This window comes from Oncorhynchus nerka, linkage group LG9a, assembly GCF_034236695.1.
Source record: "Oncorhynchus nerka isolate Pitt River linkage group LG9a, Oner_Uvic_2.0, whole genome shotgun sequence".
Taxonomy (NCBI): Eukaryota; Metazoa; Chordata; class Actinopteri; order Salmoniformes; family Salmonidae; genus Oncorhynchus; species Oncorhynchus nerka.
Genome location: NC_088404.1, coordinates 43,735,652 through 43,753,823, shown reverse-complemented (window position 1 = coordinate 43,753,823; position 18,172 = coordinate 43,735,652). Strand labels below are relative to the sequence as shown.

Genomic DNA, 18,172 nt, shown 5'->3' with positions numbered 1-18,172 from the left:
GATGTACTGAGCAGTGAACCAAGAATGGTGTCTGAGTGGGTTGATATGAACAAATTGTCACACTTAGAGTACTGTCCAGTTATATGGTCAATCCCTGGTCCTATCACACTTAGAGTACTGTCCAGTTATATGGTCATCTGCAGCAAAGAAAGAAATAAAACATCTCCAAATCACTCAAAACAGGGCTGGTAGATTATCTCTTCATTTATCTAACCATATGAATATTATCCAAATGCATCAGAATCTCTCATGGCTTCACGTTAAAAACAAATTACAATCTACTCTTCTGATTTTCTTTAGGAATGTTATATTTACATTTTTTTTAAACAACAGTATTTTTCAGTCCAGTTAGTACATACTAGGCAACACACAACCACCAAACCAGACAGGCAAATTCAGGGCAGCTAAAACAACCCAAGCCAAGGAGAAATCGCCTTAAAAATACAGTTTTATATAGAGACATAGCTGAATGGAACAATTTACCAATCCATATTTCTCAGGCAAAATGTAAATCCACCTTCAAGAAGAAGAAAATAAAAAAACCATCTAATGCGATAGACCATATGACTGGACGGCAAATAGATAGCATCAACTGAATGTTAAATGTGTTTCCTGTCAGGTATTTTAATGATCTGTATTGTCTACTTGTTGAATGTTTGAGAAGTCTTGATTGTGGTTGTTTGTAATGTCTTGTTAATTGGTGTTGGACCCCAAGAGGATTAGCCAGTGTTACGGCGTTAGCTAATGAGGATCCTAATAAAAATAAAAATTACAATCTCAATCTTTTTCTACCCCCATTCCTTTCAGCCCCTCATCTAAGCTCCTTCTCCGTCCTGACAGACCTGGCTTTAAATGAGCCCCAGAAAGCAGACTGGTCATACGTGACACGCAGCCCACAGGGTCACCTTCAGCCCCAGACCGGAACGGAAAGTGCTCACTCAAACAGGTAGCAGTCAGTCAATCACAGGGGTGACCAAGGCTGCAGGCAGCCATCTCAGCTAGTCACGCTGTCACTCAAACAACCTGGAGCCAGGCCAGCACACATGGTCACGGGAAAAGAACAGCAGACAAGGACCCATAATGCCCTGGAAAGCTGATTGTATACCTGAATCGACTCGGAATGTATACCTGGCTTGACTGCCTGAACATACTTATATGTGCCTAGCTGACACTCTGAACATTTAACTGTCTCTCCCACAATCTGAGCATACTGATTACACATGAACCAAAACCAATTACAGAGCTCATGGCATACATACACTTTCTCTGTGTATGGCTACTGTATGGTGCATGTAGATCAGGTTTTTCTTGTTTAGATACTGTGATTACTTAAGTACAAGCAGCTCAAGCCATTGATATAGAAATACAGGATCCTAATTCTATTTCTATGGCTACAGTCTGCAATGGACAATCCTGAACTCTCATATCGAGGCATGTTCACAGACAGACAGTAGTAATATGGAGAGAATCGATGGAGGGAATAACACTCGCCGTGACCCCCCAGCTCTGGTGCTAGAGAGACGGCTCATATAAAGTTCACGTCTACATTCCCACAGTCACAGCCAACATCGACATAGTAAGAGATAGGGGGGAGAGAGCATCATAGGAGACGGGGATGAGAGGCTATGTGAGCAAGAGAGAGAGAGAGGGCTAATGAGAAGAATGCAACGATTCAGAGGAGGAAAAGTGACAAACAAGAGGGGAGAGAAGAGATCAAGAGCAGGATATAGGGTCTGGGGAGAGGTAGAGGAAGTGTGTCTCACCATTATAGGACAGGCGGGGCTTGCTTAGACACATGATGAAGTGCACCTCCATCTCATTGGATGCCACAGACTTGGAGCAGACAGGACACTTGAACCCTGTGGAGAACGAGGTTAGACCTTAGTATATACACACACACACACACACACGTTACACTGGCGCTCAAAGCAACCATCCAATTTACAACAGTGAATAAGTGAAACAAATTATCTTAGATTATTACAAACCAATGTTCCAAACTAAAATGGGGGCACCACAAACATTGGCATCAACCATGTAGTCACACTGAATCACTCCGTCTGTCTTTTCTAGTCAGCCCCCTTTGCATGACAATGTGATACAGACCTGTCCCCTATTAATCATGTAATACAACACTTATCATCTGTAAAAATGTTGAATGTTTACCTGCATATGGAAAGGGACTGCAGATGGAAATGAGCTGTGTTGCAAAATCTGGTGAGATAAACAGTATGTTGTCCCTGACGAATAAACTAAACTAAATCTGGCACATAGAGTCATTAATCACATACTGTATATCCCATCCCAAATAGCAGACATGACTTACTGCAAAGCCCTATTTTAGCTATCTCCCTTACGATGTTTGGTTTCAGCTTTGTGCATACAACAGCATTAGCAAAGCACATAACAGGAGATTAGATCAATTCCTGGCGTCGCTCTCTATCCAGCCACGGGTTGAGTTTTGCATCATGAGCTCTCAATACTGCTTAAACACAGACACTAGTAGTGTTCAGCTGGCTGCATCCAACACTTTCAAATGTACACAGCAACCATAAAAAACAGACACCAGGGTAGTGTCCCAAATGGCACCCTTCCCCCTATATAGTGCACTACTTTGGAATATAGGGTCTCGTTTGGGACGCAACCCAGTAGTGTTTAGCTGGCTGCTGCACCAAACCATTTACATTTATTTACACAGTTACCATGCCAGATCCCACAGCGCTGGGCTGGACTTGCCAGTGTTTTAATGCACAATAGCAGGCCATTATCACGTTGGCCATGAAACCACTCAGTACAGCGACCACGCTGTGCTGTGTGTGCATGGCCAGAAATTAGCTCAGCCGTGCCAAAATCAGCGTGCTTTTGGTAGAATTATAACATAAAGCATTAAGCAGACGGACCACCACAGTCGGGAGAAGAGTTGGAGAGATGAAGAAAAGCTGTAGAGGTCTAGGTAAGTAAGGGAGTAGCTTGGAAGATAAGTTTGACAAAGGGATGAAGGTGGGATTGATAGACAGAGGGAGGGAGAAACTAAGAAGGGAAGTAAATGTAGTCAGTAAACCAGGGCCCCCTCCCCACCCACCAGCCCCCCACGGCAGCTGACCCACTTTTCCCCTGGCTGCTATTTTCAGCCCCTCCTTAGGGACAGACGGAGAGGGGGATGGAAGATATTTGAGAGGAAAAAAGCGAGGTGCAGGAGGACTTCATAAGAGAGATGCTCTGCAGAGGTTGGATGGACCTGATGGACAGAGAAAGACCATGAATCCCCTGCCAGAAGGCAAGAGGCCAGAGAGGCCCTGTCTGTAAATGGCAAACCATTCCAATGATCAAAGAAGTGTTCAAACAGAGTTCCCTTGACAACACTGTGGACCTTTTATCCTCATCATGGAATGGAAACAATGCTAATTTACCCTTCCCTTTCTTGTTCAGACTTTCGGCCATTTCTCTCACTGAATATAAGTGTGTGTGTGTGTGTCCATCCACTGAGGCGACATCAGCCTCTGAGAACATACTGTAACTGAGAAATAGCACTCTAGTGTGAGGTCAAATAGGGGCAAAAGAAAATCACAAGACTGCATCAAAACATAAGCAAACAAAGATATTCCCCACAGTGAACACAGTGTGTGTCATGAACACAGAGCTGGCCCTTCATCAAACCACACGTACAAGACATACTTCATACTGGCAGAGAGAGCACAAATAATCAACACAAACAAATGTACCTACATGAAACTAAGACTAACCACCACACCATAACAGATTTATCATGTGTGATCACGCTCTCCGTGGCCAAAGTAAGTGGGACCTTTAAACAGGTTAAATTCACAAGGACAGATGGATTACCAGGATGCGTACTCAGAGCATGCGCTGACCAGCTGACAAGTGTCTTCACTGACATTTCCAACATCTTCCTGACTCAGTCTGTATACCTACACGTTACAAGCAGACCACCATAGTCCCTGAGCCCAAGAACACCAATGTAACCTGTCTAAATGACTATCGCCCCATAGCACTCATATCTGTAGCCATGAAATGCTTTGAAAGGTTGGTCATAGCTCACATAAACACCATCATTCCAGAAACCCTGGATCAACTCCAATTCGCATACCGCCCCAATACATTCACAGATGACAATCTCTATTGCACTGCACACTGCCCTTTCCCACCTGGACAAAAGGAAGACTACATGAGAATGCTGTTCATTGACTACATCTCAGCATTCAACACCATAGCACCCTCCAAGCTATTTTTTTAATTTTATTTTACTAGGCAAGTCAGTTAAGAGCAAATTCTTATTTACAATGACGGCCTACACCGGCCAAACCCGGACGACGCTGGACCAATTGTGCGCCACCCTATGGGACTCACAATCCCCGCCGGTTGTGATACAGCCTGGATTCAAACCAGGGTGTCTGTAGTGACGCCTCTAGCACTGAGATTCAGTGCCTTAGACCGCTGCGCCATTCGGGAGCCCATCACTAAATTAAGGACCCTGTGATTAAACACTTCCCTCTGCAACTGGATCATGGACTTCCTGATGGGAGTTGGTAAGGGTAGGGAACAACACATCCGCCACGCTTATCCTCAACACTGGGGCCCCTCAGGGGTGCGTGCTAAGTCCCCTCCTATACTCCCTGTTCACCCACGACTGCGTGGCCGCGCATGACTCCAACACCATCATTAACACCACAGTGGTAGGCCTGATCACCAACGACAATGAGACAGCCTACAGGGAGGTCAGAGACCTGGCATTGTGGTGCCAGGACAACAACCTCTCCCTCAATGCCCGCAAGACAAAAGGAGCTGATCGTGGACTACAGGAAATGGATGGCTGAGTATGCCCCCATCCACGGGTCTGTAGTGAAGCATGTCAAGAGCTTGAAGTTCCTCTGTGTCCACATCACTAATGAATTATCATGGTCCAGACATACCAACACAGTCGTGAAGAGGCCACGACAATGCCTCTTCCCCTTCAGGAGGCTGAAAAGATTCAGCACGGGCCCTCAGATCTTCAAAAGGTTCTACAGCTGCACCATTGAGAGCATCTTGACTGGCTGCATCACCGCTTGGTATGGCTAATGCTTGGCAAGGCGCTACAGAGGGTAGTGCGCACGGCCCAGTAAATCACTGGGGCCAAGCTCTCTGCAATCCAGGACCTCTATCTCAGGCGGTGTCAGTGGAAGGCCCTAAACATTGTCAAAGACTCCAGCCATCCAAGTCATAGACTGTTCTCTCTGCTACTGCACGGTACGCGGGTCGGTGCACCTGGAACCGACAGGACCCTGAGCAACTTCTACCCCAAGCCATAACACTGCTAGACCCTTTTGGCACTAACTATTTTGACTTATCACATACGCTGCTGTTACTGTTTATTATCTATCCTGTTGCCTAGTCACTTTATCGCTGCCTACATTATATGCCACAGGAGGCTGCTGAGGGAAGGGCGGCTTATAATAATGGCCGGAACGGAGCGAATGGAATAGCGTCGCTGTATTTGAAACCATTCCACTCCAACCATTACCATGAGTCCGTCCACCCCAATTAAGGTGACACCAATCTCCTGTGGTATATGTACATATCTACCTTAATTACCTCGTAGCGCTGCACATCAACTTTGTACAGGTACCCCGTGTATACAGCCAAGTTATCGTTACTCATTGTGTATTTATTCCTTGTGTCATTATCTTTCTATTAGTTCTGTTTTTCTTCTCTCTGCATTGTTGGGACCCGTAAGCACTTCACTGTTACTCTACCTGTTGTTTTACGAAGCGTGTGACAAATAAAATGGTATTTGGTTTGATATTCTTACTAGGTAATAATACAGCCACTGTATACCTACCCTGAACAATGTAGAGTACAGATGTCACACAACTGTATAGATATCAAGCCATTGTTAAAGTAACTATGGAGTGGGCATGCTAAGCCCAAGCTGACCAGCGCGCTGCCCCCATGTTCCTGTAGGTGAAATAGAGCCGTCACACTGCGCTTCTGTTAAAGTGTCCCAAGGCGCCTCTCGACAAAGCCAACACTTTTCTCAAGCCGAGCCGACTGACTCAATCTCTGCTTCATGCATTTTTCATGATACCGCTGCAGTCTAGCCCCTAACGAATTCAAAACCTTACAAAAATACCTATGTCTCGGAAGCTCATAAAATGCCCATGACTGGCCACCAGCATTATGATAGCTTCCTTCCTCAGGATCATTACCCTCTCGATCCCTAACCCCTCCTCTCCCTGTGTGTGAGAAGAAAAACCATCTCCTTTTTTTAGATGATGTCAAACTGCATTTACCCTTCTTCAGAAGCACTTCAAATGTGAATTACTGCGATTTAAGGCAAAATTGTAAACATTAGGCATAAGAAATGGATCACTTAAACCACCAAACAAAAAAAAGAAGTAGATAGATAGGATCAGCACCCTAAATGACTTTAGATCAAATTAACGGTTAGGTTAATTGTTCTGTAAACCACACTCCGACTGAATCAATACATTGTTGTGACAAGTGTATTCAACAGTCACATAAATATCTAGGCTCTAGGCCAGGTTGAAACGGAAGACCGAAAAACACAAAAAGGTTTTGGATAAATGCTACTATTTGCAAATAACAGTGAACTGCTGATGGTAAGGCAAGGCCATGCATCTGACACAATATTTCACTCATGTGGCACAAACATCACTGCATAAGCACAGTTAAAATACCTCAGAATAATTTCCTCCACACGGGTCTTTTGGGGGCCATAAGTGAGATTTGGTTGGGGGGCCCCTCACGTCACAGTAAAACACTTTAGTGGCCCCCCTCTTGATGGTGGAGAGAAAACTGTGAAGTTTTAAAGTTAATTTCCTGCAATTCTACACATTTTGTCATGGGGCGTAGAGAACATGTTGCCGTTTTATAAAAAATGTCATGCATTTCTAGGGCAGAGACAAAATGTGCACTTTTACAGCTAATTTCCTGCAAATCTACCTATTTTTCCATGGGATTGAGAGAGATTTTTGCCATTTTAAAGCTGGGGAAAAGCAGGAGCTGAGACAAAACGCTAGTTGACTTGACAAACAAGACGAACTGGCAAAAGACAAACAGAGAACACGGGTATAAGTACCCAGGGGATAATGGGGAAGATGGGCGACACCTGGATGGGGGTGGAGACAAGCACAAGGACAGGTGAAATAGATCAGATATGCATCTGTTGGTCACAGAAAAAAGTAAAAAAGTAGGGTGTGGATCAGAACACCAGTCCATATCTGGTGTGACCAACATTTGCCTCTTGCAGCGTGACACATCTCCTTTGCATAGAGTTGATCAGGCTGTCAATTGTGGCCTGTGGAATATTGTCATTCCACAGGCCACAGGCTTGTCTCCACTTCCCTCCAGGTGTCACCCATCTTCCCCATTATCCCCTGGGTACTTATACCTGTGTACTCGGTTTGTCTGTTGCCAGTTTGCCTTGTTTGTCAAGTCAACGAGCATTTTGTATGCACTCCTTTTCAATGGCTGAGATGTTGCTGAATAATGGCAGGAACTGGAACAGGATGTCGTACACGTTGATCCAGAGCATCCCAAACAGGCTCAAATGGGTGACATGTCTGGTAAGTATGCAGGCCATGGAAGAACTGGGACATTTTCAGCTTCCAGGAATTGTGTACAGTTCCTTGCGACATGGGGCTGTGCATTATCATGCTGAAATATAAGGTGAATGCGGCGGATGAATGGCATGACACTGGGCCTCAGGATCTCATCACTGTATCTCTGTGCATTCAAATTGCCATTGATAAATGCAATTGTGTTTGTTGTCCGTTGCTTATGCCTGCCAATACCATAACCCCTGTTCACAACATTGACATGAGCAAACCGCTCGCCCACACGACGCCGTACACGCTCTGCAATCTGCCCAGTACAGTTGAAACAGGGATTCATCTGTGAAGAGCACACTTCTCCAGCATGCCAGTGGCCATCGAAGGTGAACATTTGCCCACTGAAGTGGGTTACGACGCCAAACTGCAATCAGGTCAAGACCCTGGTTAGGACAGTTTGTGCAGAAATTATTTTTGTGTGCAAACCCCAGTTTCATCAGCTGTCCAGATGGCTGGTCTCAGACGATCCTGGAGGTGAAGAAGCCAGATGTGGAGGTCCTGGGCTGAAGTGGTTATACGTGGTCTGCGGTCGTAAGGCCGGTTGGACATACTGCCAAATTCTTTAAAATGTTGGAAGCAGTTTAAGGTAGAGAAATTAACCTTAAATTATCTGGCAACAGCTCTGGTGAACATTCCTGCAGTCAGCATGTCAATTACACGCTCCCTCAGAACTTGTGGCATTGTGTTGTGTGACATAAGTGCACATTTTAGAGTGGCCTTTTACTGTCCCCAGCACAAGGAGCACCTGTGTAATGATCATGCTGTTTAATCAGCTTCTTAATATGCCACACTTGTCAGGTGGATGGACTATCTTCGCAAGTAAAAAATGTTGAGAGAAATAAGCTTTTGGGTGTATGGAAAATTTCAGGGATCTTTTATTTCAGCTCATGAAACCAACACTTTACATGTTGCGTGTATATTTTTGTTCCGTGTACTGTAAATTATTTTTATTTTTTCACTTGGGGGCCTCCTAGCGACCACTTATGCCTGGAACCAGCCCTGCATCCACAAGCCAAAACTGTGGTGAGCCAGATGAACACTAACTTGGAAAGATCTGGTTTTGAATTAATAAAGTATACATTTTCAGTTTCCAGATGTTCTGAAGACCATCATGACACACTCACCCAAAGCCAACAAACTATTTTAATTAATTGTAGCAATTAATTTAGACAAATGTTTGGCTTCTACCTTGAACTTGTATTGATTTTAAGGCAATCATGAATCTTAACACTTCATGAATCATTCATCTCTACTTAAAGCAATCCTGTCATCGCCTCAAGCATTCTGCATAAATTATACAATGCATTCGTTAAGTATTCAGACCCCTTGCCTTTTTCCACATTGTTACGTTACAGCCTTATTCTAAAATAGATTACATTTTTTTAAATCTTCATCACTCCACACAATACTCCATAATGACAAAGCGAAGACAGGTTTTTAGAAATTAAAGCAAATGTATTAAAAAAAATATATTAAAAAAATACCTTACTTACATAAGTATTCAGACCCTTTGCTATGAGACTCGAAATTAAGCTCAGGTGCATCCTGTTTCCATTGATCATCCTTGAGATGTTTCTATAACTTGATTGGAGTCCATCTGAGGTAAATTAAATTGATTGGACATGATTTGGAAAGGCACAGACCTGTCTATATAAGGTCCCACAGTTGACAGTGCATGTCAGAGCAAAACCCAAGCCATGAGGTCAAAGGAATGGTCTATAGAGCTCCAAAACAGGATTGTGTCGAGGCACAGATCTGGGGAAGGGTACAAAAACAATTCTGCAGCATTGAAGGTCCCCATAAACACAGCGGCCTCAATCATTCTTAAATGGAAGAAGTTTGGAACCACCAAGACTCTTCCTAGAGCTGGCTGCCCAGCCAAACAGAGCAATCGGGGGAGAAGGGAGGTGACCAAGATCCCAATGGTCACGCTGACAGAGCTCCATAATTCCTCTGCGGAGATGGTATAACCTTCCAGAAGGAAGGTTACCATCTCTGCAGCACTCCACCAATCAGGCCTTTATGATAGAATGGCCAGACGGAAGCCACTCCTCAATAAAAGGCACATGACAGCCCACTTGGTTTTTGCCAAAAGGCACCTACAGGACTCAGACAATGAAAAACTTAATTCTATGGTCTGATGAAACCAAAATGAATGCCAAGCGTCACGTCTGGAGGAAACCTGGCACCATCCCTACGGTGAAGCATGGTGGTGGCAGCATCATGCTGTGGGGATGTTTTCAGCGGCAGGGACTGGGAGACTAGTCAGGATTGCGGGAAAAATGAACGGAGCAAAGTACAGAGAGATCCTTGATGAAAACCTGCTCCAGAGCGCTCAGGACCTCAGACTGGAGCGAAGGTACACCTTCCAACAGGACAACGACCCTAAGCACACAGCCAAGACAACGCAGGAGTGGCATTGGGACAAGTCTCTGAATGTCCTTGAGTGGCCCAGTGTTAATGGAATTTATATGTTTAAATGAATGATTAGAATATTCCAACCTGAAACCATATAATTGTATGAAATTGATTAGGATCATAAAATTATTATTAATGATGTGTGTAGTTTTAGTCAGTAAAATTATAATAAATGTGTGTAGTTTTAGTCAGAATTTGGGTAAAACAAAATAATTGTACAATATGTCTCTATAATATCTTAAACACAGACTGTCTGAGCAAAATTCGGTGCCGACCTTGGCTAGGGGCCACAGAGATTTGGGAGAGGGCAGGGAGTACTTCTCACGGCATCACGGTCTCCATACTCTATGTCGGCTGGGTAGGGAGACAGGATACCTTCTGTTTGTGTGTGAAAGTATGAGCGTAAGGAGCCAATATAAAATGAATGGTTTTGTACAACGAACTAGCGCTCTCGTGAATAAACATTTTGGCTATCATAGCTGGGCCTCCGTCTGTTTTATTCAACCAGTATCTTGCAAATCCTGGGTTGCAGACTGAGTAGTTTAATTGAATTGGGTTATGAACATTGAGAACATAATTCTCGTAACACCCAGCCAGAGCCAAGACTTGAACCCGATCGAACATCTCTGGAGAGACCTGAAAATAGCTGTGCATTGACACTACCCATCCAACCTGACAGAGCTTGAGAGGATCTGCAGAGAAGAATGGGCGAAACTCCCCAAATACACGTGTGCCAAGCTTGTCGCGCCAATACCCAATTAGACTTGTGGCTGTAGTCGCTGCCAAAATTTGCTTCAACAAAGTACTGAATAAAGAGTCTGAATACTTACGTAAATGTGAGATTTACGTTTTTTATTTTTTATTATACATTTGCAAACATTTCTAAAAACATGTTTTTGCTTTGTCATTATGGGGGATTCTATACAGATTGCTGAGGGGCGGAAAACTATTTAATTCATTTTAGAATAACGTAACATAACGTATTTTAGAATAACGTAACATAACGTATTTTAGAATAACGTAACAAAAGGTGGAAAAAGTCAAGGGGTCTGAATACATTCCTAATGCACTGTATATAATACATGATGGTTTAAATAGGTCAGAATATCATTAAAACAACATGTATTATTAGAACAAAGTAAGAAGTAAGTTTCAGTGGGTTAAAATGCAAGGATGCCTACCCACCTGTTCCCTTAAGCATTCCATAAACATAAACACTATCTAAAGGGAGTATTCACAACAAGAAGACCACCAGCAGATCATTGGATTTCAAAGTCACAATATCAATATTTAGATTCATATTTTAATAGCATTCCCTTGGCTCATTGGTAAAATGCAACGAACACACACAAAAAAATCAAATAAACTCTCCTGACTAGATCTCTCCCTAAATTCATGATGTTTTCAAAATGACATTCGACCGAATCTGTCTTTGCTCAGAGAATCATGTAGAGGGAGAGATGGAGGGAAGAGAGGAGCAGGGGAGTTGTGGTAGCCAGCCAGACAAACACAGTACTGAGAGGTTCAGGAGTAGCATTATGAACAGAGCCGAGAGGTACAGTAGCAGACGAACAGAGTGCACATCCCAAATGGCACCCTATTCCTTATACAGATGTAGGATCTTAAATTTGAGCCAGTTTGCTACAGCAGGAAAATCACCCTGCTGTAACAGGAAATGTGAATTATGTGGATTATAATTAATGGACATTTTTGTAGGGGTTGCTACAATTTTTAAAAGGGAAAATCAAGTCTGATATTTCAAAGTGGAAATTAAACTTCAAATACACTACAGGTTTTACATTTCCTACATTGCAGAAAAGTTATCCTGCAACAGGGTGATCAAATTAAGATCCTACATAAGATTCTACAAAAGTAGTGCACTATATAGGGAATAGGGTGCAATTTGGAATGCGACCCTGGTCAAAAGTAGTGCACCATATAGGGAATAGGGTGCTGGTTGGGATGCAAGACAGAGAGAGGGGATAAGACACCATTAAAGGGTACAGATGGGAAGTCTGTCTCCCTCTAGCAGGCAAGGTGACAACTAGCTCCTTGTAATACCCTGCCCGACCTGCTGTCCAGAAAGCCTCTGTCTCTCTGAGGAGAGCAAACACCTTGCTATTTCAAGCCCTCTCTCTGTCAAGTCAAGGACATAGCTTGTTTACTGTCTACACAGGTCATTAGAGTAGACAAGACAACATAGATTATCTTATTAAATGAGTGACCTTGTTTGTTTGTGTATAACTTCTTTCCACGTGTCTGGGCTGGTTGTCCCTCTAATGATGGTACTAAATGAAGAGTGTATGAGTGTGTCTAGAGACCGGTTTAGTCCAGAATACAGGACATTATGTTCAGAATACAGGACATTATGTTCATAATACAGGACATTATGTTCAGAATACAGGACATCATGCCCATACATGGATAGTAGCCATTTGATTACATCACATCCAACTCAAACCCAACTCAGACAACTCTTTACCTTACCGGAAAGAACAGCAGTTTCCATGGAAACAGCTGAATGAGAGAGTCAAAGACTTGGAGAGGGAAAGGGGGAGGAGGGGGCCGAGAGAGCTGACATACTGACCTATTGTTGTTTTAGCTAAACTCTTTGATTGCAGGAAGTAATGTGGCCTTAGATACAGGTGAGACGGGGGTAGAGTATGGGTAGGAGGGAGGTGTGTAATGGCACTGGTGTGTAATTGTGTCGGGGAGAAAGGGGTATCATTACACAGCGAATAAGACAGAATGGGCTGTTATGCTGTGGTGAGAAACAATGTGATTTAGGTTTGTGATGCTTAATGATTTAGAAAGCATCCAGTGATCAGTAATGCTTACTAGCCATTGGCATTATCAGTGTAGTTGATTGACAGGGGCCATTGCCCCCTGCTACTGATGTCAAAGGTTTATCTTTAGAAAGTCTCTACTGTATGATGACAGGATTTAGTCCCTACACCACGGCAACGGTCGCCACTGCCTTAGCTCCGTCCATTTGTGGTGTCCTTTTATTAGAAAGGTCTGTCGGCTGTCACTCAACAACAGACTGGCTGTGAAACACTGGTGACAGAAAGTCTGTTAGAGGAACTTGTCAAGCTTCTATCCCTCTCTCACCTTACCTCAGTCTCTTCCTTTCTCCCTCTATCCCTCTCTCACCTTACCTCAGTCTCTTCCTTTCTCCCTCTATCCCTCTCTCACCTTACCTCAGTCTCTTCCTTTCTCCCTCTATCCCTCTCGCCTTACCTCAGTCTCTCCCTTTCTCACTCTATCCCTCTCTCACCTTTCCTCAGTCTCTCCCTTTCTCCCTCTATCCCTCTCTCACCTTACCTCAGTCTCTCCCTTTCTCCCTCTATCCCTCTCTCACCTTACCTCAGTCTCTCCCTTTCTCACTCTATCCCTCTCTCACCTTACCTCAGTCTCTTCCTTTCTCCCTCTATCCCTCTCTCACCTTACCTCAGTCTCTTCCTTTCTCCCTCTCTCGCCTTACCTGTCTCTTCCTTTCTCCCTCTCTTGCCTTACCTCAGTCTCTTCCTTTCTCCCTCTATCCCTCCCTCCCTCCCTGGTCCTCTGTCTCTTGAGGAAACAAGTGTGTGAGGATATTGTGGGGATAGCAAGGAGCAAGCAAGTGTGCATCTTGAAAACAGCAGTGACAAGCAACATGGTTGTCACAGCAACAGAAATCCTCTCTCAGCAATCCAGTGTAGACTGTGTGTGTGTGTCCCTCTTCCTCTGTATACACTGTGCTGAGCTAATGGGAGAAGGGAGAGAGACAGTGTTTGAGGAGATGGGAAAACAGAAATAAAATGAGTGACCTATATTGTTGAATCGTGCTGCCAGACAGTTTAGCACATATGTTCCACAATCCCATCATTCCAAAAAGCCTTGCCACTAAAACCCAGCCACAACAGTGTGTGTGTCTACAGTAGTGCGTGTGTTCATGTGTGTGTGTGTTATCGTTGTCATTATTTACATTTCAATTCAAATGGAGGTGTACACAAGTGAATGATTGCTTATGGCTCTAATCTGAGAACAATTACATTGGCTTCCGCTAAAAGAGAGTTCAGTCAGTGCTCTGCTCAGCTCACATCGGTGAGTGAGTGATTACTTATCTCTGTGACAGGTGACTGAACACGGTGGGTCAAACACAGGAGAGATATTACACAGACCGTTTTTAAAGGGTCTTTCATCTGAAAGTGCATAACAACAACAGTAGGTGAACAACTCACTAAGTGACAATGCAGAAAGGACTCTGTTTAGGAACTGCATCAGTGGAGGGAGAATTGTCTCAGTGTTGTTCACTGCTTGCATCTAGATCAAACAGTTGACTAATCAGAAGGAGGTTTCCTGTCAGGATCAAGTTTATCAGGCAGTCATACACCAGCCACATAGGCACGGAGGAAGCCAGGCCCAACCAATCAGATTGAGCAACAACAAAAATATTTACTTGTCAGTGGTCCAAACGGGACATTATTTGTCATGCAAATAAGCTGTGTGTTTTTGGTCCACCCAAATTTCAGCTGGACCACCCACAGCACTGTCATACACTATTGATAGAGTGTCAATGCAGTATCACGGAGGCTGAGGAAAAGGACAGGGCAAAACAGTCCAGTTGGTAAAGATCAGAGGCCTCTGTGATATTTGGGCATTTCCACTGTAACGGAATTATGCTGAGACTCAGATATTTCCATTTAAAATGTATGCCAAACAAAAAACATTGATTTCAACTCTTATGCAAAATGACTATTTTGAACAATTTACACAGTAAAAAATAATAATTCAATGGAAAAACTGTGCAAAGTTTGGTAACATAATTAATTGGTAACACAGCTTTATTATGTTACTAAACGTATCTGCACAGTTCATCCTGTGAATCCGTTTTTGAAAAATGTTCAGGGAAATGTTTAAAAGTAGTCCTTGTGAATAAAGTGATTTTTCTTATTTTTCCACACTATGAGGTTGGAATAATACTGTGAAATTGTGAAAATTATAATAATTACTTTTTTGTGTTTTGGTGGGTTGGCATTCTGGCATATCTGATGGCCTGCCTCCCCACTCAGACCACTCCCAGACAGTCCTAGCAAAATTCTTCCTTGAGAAATGGCTATTTCCTAAGAAGCATTTTTTCATCTTTTGACCATTTTAATTGAAAACAATCAGAGTAGGTTCCTTAATTGATAATGAGATAAGAAGGGCTGTCTTGGACCAGTGTAATTCTGCTCCCATAGAATTGCCCATTTGTAATGATCAAACCCTTGGAGAAGTACAGTATATCCCATTGTCATAGGAGTGCTCTGTGACTTTGTCATATTACATTGTTTATTTTGCAGCAGAACTGTCTACGGTCTACCATGGTGGCAACTCAAGCCTTCGTGTGTTAAAATGCTTTGCAGACTGCCAGTACTGTTTCTAGTTTGACAAATCAATTGAAGGCAACAAGATGTCTGACAAATGCTCCACTGAGATAAGAAATATCCAGAAAAAAAATGACTACATACTATGATAGGAGTGTGACCATAACAGACTGGAGGGTTTGAAATTGATACAATTTAAGATTGTGTCTCTGTCTCAAAACGTGCTCTATCAGAGACATAGACATGAAGCTCAGAATGGAGTTACTGGAAATCTGTAATACTGTTGGTCTAGAATAGACCAGCGTAAGGCATTGGTCTACTTAGCATGGCCTTCACTTTTCAATCCCCATTAATAAATATCCTGTGAAACTGAAACCTGAATACATTGACTATCTTTTCCGTCCTTAGGCCTTCTTTAGCCACCCCCCAACCAGAGTGGACAGAAGAAAGCGGTTTTGAAAACAGGGCTAAAATCTGTACCCGAAGCAGGACCAGTGCCTTGCTCACAGAAAACTTCTCAGGCACATAAACATGAATATCAGGGGTCGCCTAGCGATAAAAGGGAGGCAAACAATAAGGATGATGCCTAACTTTCTGTTTCCCTCCCATGGGCTGCTGTTTTGGGCTTTGGTAATGAGGGCCTGGGGACCTGAGCCAGTGTCCTCAGTTTTCTGCAGCTCAGGTCCTGACAAGCCCAGTCAGTGACACATATTGTGGTTTGAGGTAAGCGGATGATAATGCTGGGCCCTCCCTCCTCCTCTCTAATCATAGGCCAATTGACTGAGCTAGATTTGGGAACATGGCTTATTAGCATCATTTCTCACAACAAGGTATTGGAGACATCCTGCCATACAAGAGGTCAGACACTCAATAAACACTGACTTCGTGGCCTGCTGTACACACATACATGATCTGCACAGCTGCACACACTTCACAAATTAATGAATGAAGTTCCACGGATGGTAGGGATGTTTGCTGATGACATCTAGCCTAATGTCAATGCATCCCTCTGTAAACCCTGATAACTTCGATGTATGCTGCCAGCCAGAGGTGGATGTGTTGACACTTACCACTGTGGGCGCTAAACCACCGGGGTGCAATGTGCAGGGGCAAGGTGTCTGCCAACGACCCTCGGGATCCCAGATAGAGCATACCGTCCGTGTGATGCCCGCCGCCTGTTTCCTGGTAGCCGTTACCATGGGCAGCGTTAGTGCCAGACCCCCCTCCGGCCCTGTCCGAGTCAGTTCCTCTGGGGGTATAAAACCCAAAGGGCACCGCAGGACTATGTTCTATGCCCATCCCAGCCACTGAACTCACTGAGCGGCTGCGTAGCCCCATAGTGCCACTCGGTCGGTAGTGGCCAAAGTGAGCCGAGGGCGGCACTGCGCTGTCATCCGTCGAGACACCGGGAAAAGCACCCCGTGGCCGCCCTGCCGTACTTTGCTTGCCCCCCATCCAAAGTACCCGAGCAAAATGGGTGGGGGTTGTTGAAATGGGGGCTCCGCAGAGAGTCGAGCCGTCACTGGAATCGCCCCCGACACGCCTGTCTGCAGTGGACTTCTCGCCCTTTGCCAAAGACAAAACGGCACCTAAAAAAAATCTGGGTTGTCAAGTCTGACTAACAGACGCAACAGCCCATTTCCCTGACCGCAGCATGAGCGCTTTGATTCACACCAACCGAGAAAAAATTGAATCTATAGGATGATGTCAAACGAATGACTGAAAAACAAAACGATAAAGATAAGCAACACGTTTTCCCTCACAGCTAATGACAGGTAGCCTGCCCCAAATCACAACAAGGTTGACAAACACAAAGCGCAACAAACGTATCCGACAGTAGCGCTTCTCCGCAATTGGCTACCACATTTACATGTATTATTTTGCCTTGACTGGCTCAGCTGATCATAGCAATGACAACTGTTGCTGTCTGTCTGCCAGTATGTCTTTCCAACGATGTGTGTCCGAGTCCACTTGTTCTCCGGTTCCCGGAGATTCGGGTCAATGTATGCCGCTCCCCTGCACTATCATATCCGCGCGCTCGCTCTCACTCGTGCTGCTGGCAGACAATGGCGTTCAGTGCGCATACTCGGATTATCAATGTAAAGACAGTGTGAAGAGGGAATACACAGTACTCTATATTCTTAATCACGATTAATTGATTAACAGATTGTCCTCGTTGTCTATCTCTTCTAGAAATCCAACGATGGCTCTTGTCTGGCTCGTCCCCGGCTGCCAAATCAGAATGCAGTGTGAGCAGAGGACGAGATATGACCTGATGTCATAACCAAGTTAACATGCAGATGGCACAGCATTCATATTTCTCACCATATACGGCATTGTTGAGATTATTGACTCATGAGTAATTATGGGATTAGGCCTACTAAATCTCATCCTGTTGATTAGTAGCCTTCATGTATTTCCCCCCAAATAGTCCTAATTGTTATTGGCATAAGTTATTGCCGAACTGTTTATTAGCCTACTGTTAAATAAACTATAAATGAACAAGCAATGAAGACTATTCACCATTTATAAACCCAGTAAACAATTTGTAAGGTGCCAGAATGTAAAATAAACTACCACTGTGTGTTTTTTTAAAAGCAATCTGACTGAGAAAACGGTGTATCATTCCATGGTATCGCAGTTGAAAGACAACGGATAGCCTATAGGCCTACAGAACGAGTCAGAGGTATTTACTTTGCCTTCTTTTATTAATGTGTGTGGGTGTGCCACTGTGCCAGGAAACACACATCAAATGTGTGTTAACAATCTCTTTGA

The 18,172-nt window shown here is 43.9% G+C and overlaps 1 protein-coding gene across 3 annotated transcripts in view; it reads right to left on the bottom strand.

The window, feature by feature from the left end:
• Nucleotides 1-17,661, bottom strand: part of znrf1 (zinc and ring finger 1) — a 31,760-nt gene extending 14,099 nt beyond the window's left edge. For 2 of the 3 annotated variants that reach the window (XM_029668265.2, XM_029668266.2), the window contains exons 1-2: nucleotides 16,468-17,661; nucleotides 1,764-1,859 (exon numbers count right to left, since the gene is read on the bottom strand). In XM_029668265.2, coding sequence (XP_029524125.1) covers nucleotides 1,764-1,859; nucleotides 16,468-16,852 — 481 coding nt within the window. In that variant the 5' untranslated portion in view covers nucleotides 16,853-17,661. The remainder of the gene's footprint in view (nucleotides 1-1,763; nucleotides 1,860-16,467) is intronic. The other variant, XM_029668264.2, reaches the window with a different exon arrangement.
• Nucleotides 17,662-18,172: the final 511 nt, after the last annotated feature.